We start from the raw sequence: 4,774 nt of genomic DNA, 5'->3' as shown, positions 1-4,774 counted from the left end.
AAATTATTTTTCCATATTGAGCCCCTGATCATTGATTTTGTTATGGATTTGGCCCTTATTTAACTTTTCCATCGAGTTTAGGAGATGAGAAGATCGATTTGGTGATTCTAATGTTGAAAATCACAAAATGGGAGAGGAGAAAATCGAATTTGGAAGAATATATTAGAAATTAATTTCTATAATTTCATTTTAGTTTTTAATTTTTTTTATCTCTCTTAGTTAAGGAATTCTTATTTTTATTTGTCCATATCAACAAGCCGAATCGCCCTAACGATGTATGCAGTCCAAACTCGACGAAAAAGTTAAATAAGGATCTAATCCATAATAGAATCAATAATCAAAGGTTCAATATGAAAAAATAAATGATCAGGGGCTTAATCCTTAAAACAGCCAAAGTTCAGGGGCTTAATTATGTCTTTTGCCAAAGATAAACAACAAAGGCAGATGAAACCGATAGAAGGGAGGGTGAAAATGAAAGGTTTGGGATATTTTGAGAAAGTCATAAATAATCAGTCTAGATATATAATGAATTAGTTAATTGATCTAAATATATAAATGGATGTCTTATATAATCCAGTTTTGTAATTTTCCCAGAAAATTATATGCTTAAAAATAAAACTAAATTACCTGGAATATATGGATTATTCATTTCACAATTCATAAATAATTGCAGAATAAAGACTATAAATATCAAATATCTATACATATACCCTACCAAAGAAAAAAAATATCTATACATATACTATTTCTACATATATAATAGCCACAAATCCTATATCTTGATTACAATCTCAATTGACCACTTTTATTTTTTTTTAAACCATAAAAATTATCTTTAACACAATTTAATTTGGTAGTGTCCATGTAGTTAGGATTGAGAAACAGTTACAAACAACTATTCTGAAAAAGAAAAAAAAAATACAGATAACAGCAACAGTTAACAGCATCAGTAATATTAATAGTTAAGGTTTCTTGCTCTTCTTCCTGAATTCCCCCAACTGATGTGTTTGACAAAAATTTAATAAGATAATGTGTAAATTTAATTTCGTGGTTATTAGAGAAGAGCGGATTTAATTTCTAAGTACAAAATGATAAAATATTAAGTCTAATATTTACAGATTAGACGATGCAATTTCAAACCTTATTGGATGTCCAAAATCATTTATTTAAAATTGCACCATGTAATAAACGTTAGATTTAAGATTGCACTATTTTGTACGTGAATGCTAAATATGTTCTCCTCTAATAACCGTAAGAATAAACTTATACCTTATCCCCAAATTCAATCCAAAACCTTTCTCCACATAATCAGTCTGCGTTTCCAACAACCCCAAATCATAAACCGCGGTTTTAGTATTTACAGGTCGTAGATACTAAAACCGCAACTTATTATCAGGTGAAAGTGCATCATACGTTCTCAGTGCCGGAGCTGCAACGGCTGTCCTGAGACGATGTACCTTATGCATTCCGACGCGGTAGTTAGAGCCGTTTTTCTTGCAAGGAACAATGGTGAGTGACTTCTCATTTGGACATTGCCTTTTCTTGGAGAAGAATGTTTTACAAATTTTTGGTTCTCTTTGATTTGGAAGCCCCAAAATACAGTTATTTCTAACATCAAGTCTCTTCTTTGCGACCAACTTCATACACTCAGGTCCAACCTGAGTGAAATAATTACTAGACAATGACAAGTTTCGGAGATTCGGTAGCTTGCAAACCATCTCCGGTACTTGCCCGAAAAACTCATTCCTCGCTAAGTTCAGAATCTCCATCTTTGCTAAACAACCAAAAGAATGCGGGATTGGTCCTGTTAGCTTGTTGCAACCGACATCAAACAACGTCGCTTTTGATAGGAAACCAATGTCATAGGACAAACAACCTGTCAAAAAGTCAATATTAAAAAAAAGTTGCATCTAACTAAAAATGTCACTACTTTGAAAATAATTTCAAAAGAAGCACAAATAGAAAATAATTTCTAATATTACCAAAAATTTATCAATATTCTTATATGTATATATAGAGAGGCGGAGCCATGATATCAAATGAATAATACATCCGACCAATCAAAAGCGGGACGTATACCACTTCAGATGAGAGATTGATATTAAGATATAACAAGTGACATCAATTAATTGGTAGAGTGCATTCCCCCTATATGTTTGGATATGTTTAGGAAAGGAAAGGAATAAACATTAATTCCCCTATATGTTTGGATATGTTTAGGAAAGGGAATGAGGTAAAGGGAATCCAATTCCCTACATGGTTTGGGGTAATGGCTTAACCTAAAGTGGGGTAAACCTATAATCTAAAATGGGTAAAGGGAATGAGTTTTTTTTTTAAAACAGACAAGAACAAAGGGAATGAAACCCTTCCATTCCCATTCTCATTCCTAAAGACCCCGAACCAAACGCCCCCTTAAAAGAATTTAGTGTAAATAATTTATTAGTCTCTATATTTTTACACAACTCATTGTTGAGTCCTCAAATTTTTAATACTACATTGTAAAGTCCTTAATTTTTATTCTATTCAATAGTTCATCAAATATTTAAATTATTAACAGTTTAGTCCCTATATAAGGACTAAACTATTTAATATAACAAAAATTAAGAACTAAACAATGTATTATTAAAATACAAAAACTAAATTGTGCATTAGAAAAAAGGTGCCAATGTAAAGTCTAATAAATTATATACCCTGAAATTTATCGCCAAACTGAGTGTCAAACCAACGTGTGGAATTATTTAAATTTTGTAATACCAATCAGAAAATTTCTACAATGGGTCGGGATCAGTACTGCTCCCGTCCACTCAGATTGTGCCACGTCAATCCAACTGTTGATGTGTCATTATCTAAGTGGATAGATAACTACTAGCCTCGACCCACAGTAGAATTCCTCAAATAATTTTAGAAATACATCGTGTCAAGTAGGATTTAAATGTCGTATTATCGTATCAGAAATTAATCGATTTTTCTTACCTGATAAATTTTGTGGAAATACTTAAATTTTGTAATACCAATTGGAAAATTTCTATAATGGTCCTGGACCAGTACTGCTCCGTCCACTCGGATGATGCCAGGTCAATCCAATTGCTAATGTGACATTATCTAAGTGAAGAGATCACTACTAGTCCCGATCCATATTAGAATGTCTCAAATAATTTTAGAAATATACCGTGTCAAGTAGAATTATTTACGTAAATCGTGTTATCGTATCAGAAATTAATAGATTTTTCTCACCTGATAGCTTGTTGTTCAGGAAAAGAACTTCCCTCAGGCTTTTTGCATACCCAATACTACTTGGAATTTGCCCATAGAATTTATTATTAGCCAAAGTGAGATAAATAGCTGAAGTTTCCCCAATATTCTCCGGCAAAAAGGAATCAAATTGATTGTTGTTCAGAAAAAGAACATCAAGATCCAATTTGAAAACGTCTTTTGGAATTGACCCATAAAAAGAATTAAACCTGATATCCAAGAAAGTTAAGTTCTTGGCAGCAAGAGTTGTCATCGGAAAACCGCCGCCGAACTGGTTATTGCTCAGATCAAGCTCATACAAGAAATTGATTTTTTCAACTCCGATATCTTCCGGCACAACCCCTCCGAATTTGTTAGTGTTTAAATGGAAGATGGCTAAGTCTACTAACTTGTTGAGGAAATTCTTTATTCCAAGATTCCGGCCACCGAAATTGTAGCCGTTGAAATCAACGGCAGCTACCGAAAGGCCTTTCGGTTTATCCGGCCTCTGGTCACAAGTAAAACCAGTATAAGTGCAGACATTGTATGATTGCCATTGCTTTGTAATTCCCTTTTCATCAATTGTGATTGTTTTCTTGAATTCTTGGATGGTGTAATAGTCCCTTTTGAGATTCGCCGGAAAACCGGGTGGAAAAAATGAAGGCGAACGCGGTGTAGGAGGTGGAGGACTTTTTGCCGGCGGTTTTGGCGGAGAAGGACTCTTTTTCGGCGGTTTTGGTGACGGCGGAGGACTTTTTTTCGGCGGTTGTGATGGTGGTAGAGGACTATTTGTCGGCGGTTTTGGTGGAGGAGGGCTCTTTATCGGAGGTTCTGGCAATGATGGTGATGAACGAGGGGGATTTGGTTGCGGCGGAGGAGGGGGACAAAGTTCTGGGGGTGGCGGAGGAGGAGGGGGACAAGGGGGCGGAGGAGGAGGGGGGCAATCTTGATTTTCAGGTGCCGGAGAAGGATCTTCCCCACCGCCTCCGCCGCCTCCGCCGCCGCCGATGATAATTTCTAATGCTTGTCTTTGTGATTTAAGCATATCATCATTAGCATAAGCTATTTGAAGAATGAAACAAGAATGGAAAAAGCTAAATGCAAGAATTATAAAACAAGAATGGCAAGAAATGTTACTCATTTTTGTGTCTTTCTTTTCTTGATTTCTTGATCTTGAAATATTATTAGTAAGTATTAAGAAAGATTTATAGGAAGAGAGTAGACTATAGTTTTGATAAGTCAATACTCACTAGTAAAGTTTATGCCAATAATGTGCACTATAATACATACTAATGTTTTGTCTTTGGGTTGAGGTTGTGGAGCTTTCAATTTCAAGAAAGACTTTTCAAAATTATTGTTTATACATATAGAAAAAATTATATAGATTTTAAATGTTGGGTTTGCAAATTGGGATCAGCTAGGTTTTTTTTTTTTATGACGGACAAATTTAACCCTAACGCTTTAAGCGAAGTGCAGATTTAGCCCTAACATATAAAATGATCTGCAAGATCAATTTTAGCTATACGCTACTAAAATATTGAAC

The 4,774-nt window shown here is 34.5% G+C and overlaps 1 protein-coding gene across 1 annotated transcript; it reads right to left on the bottom strand.

Annotated features, from left to right (window-relative positions):
- Positions 1–667: 667 nt before the first annotated feature.
- LOC136226987 (uncharacterized protein At4g06744-like) lies at positions 668–4,433 on the bottom strand. Its single transcript, XM_066015703.1, has 2 exons — positions 3,235–4,433; positions 668–1,876 (listed from the first exon to the last, which is right to left on the bottom strand). The coding sequence occupies exons 1-2, from the start codon at positions 4,370–4,372 to the stop codon at positions 1,374–1,376; spliced, it is 1,641 nt and encodes a 546-aa protein (XP_065871775.1). The 5' UTR covers positions 4,373–4,433; the 3' UTR covers positions 668–1,373.
- Positions 4,434–4,774: the final 341 nt, after the last annotated feature.

This window comes from Euphorbia lathyris, chromosome 4 (assembly GCF_963576675.1).
Source record: "Euphorbia lathyris chromosome 4, ddEupLath1.1, whole genome shotgun sequence".
In the NCBI taxonomy this organism is placed as follows: Eukaryota; Viridiplantae; Streptophyta; class Magnoliopsida; order Malpighiales; family Euphorbiaceae; genus Euphorbia; species Euphorbia lathyris.
The sequence above is the reverse complement of the archived record's forward strand: the minus strand, read 5'-3'. Positions and strand labels throughout refer to the sequence as shown.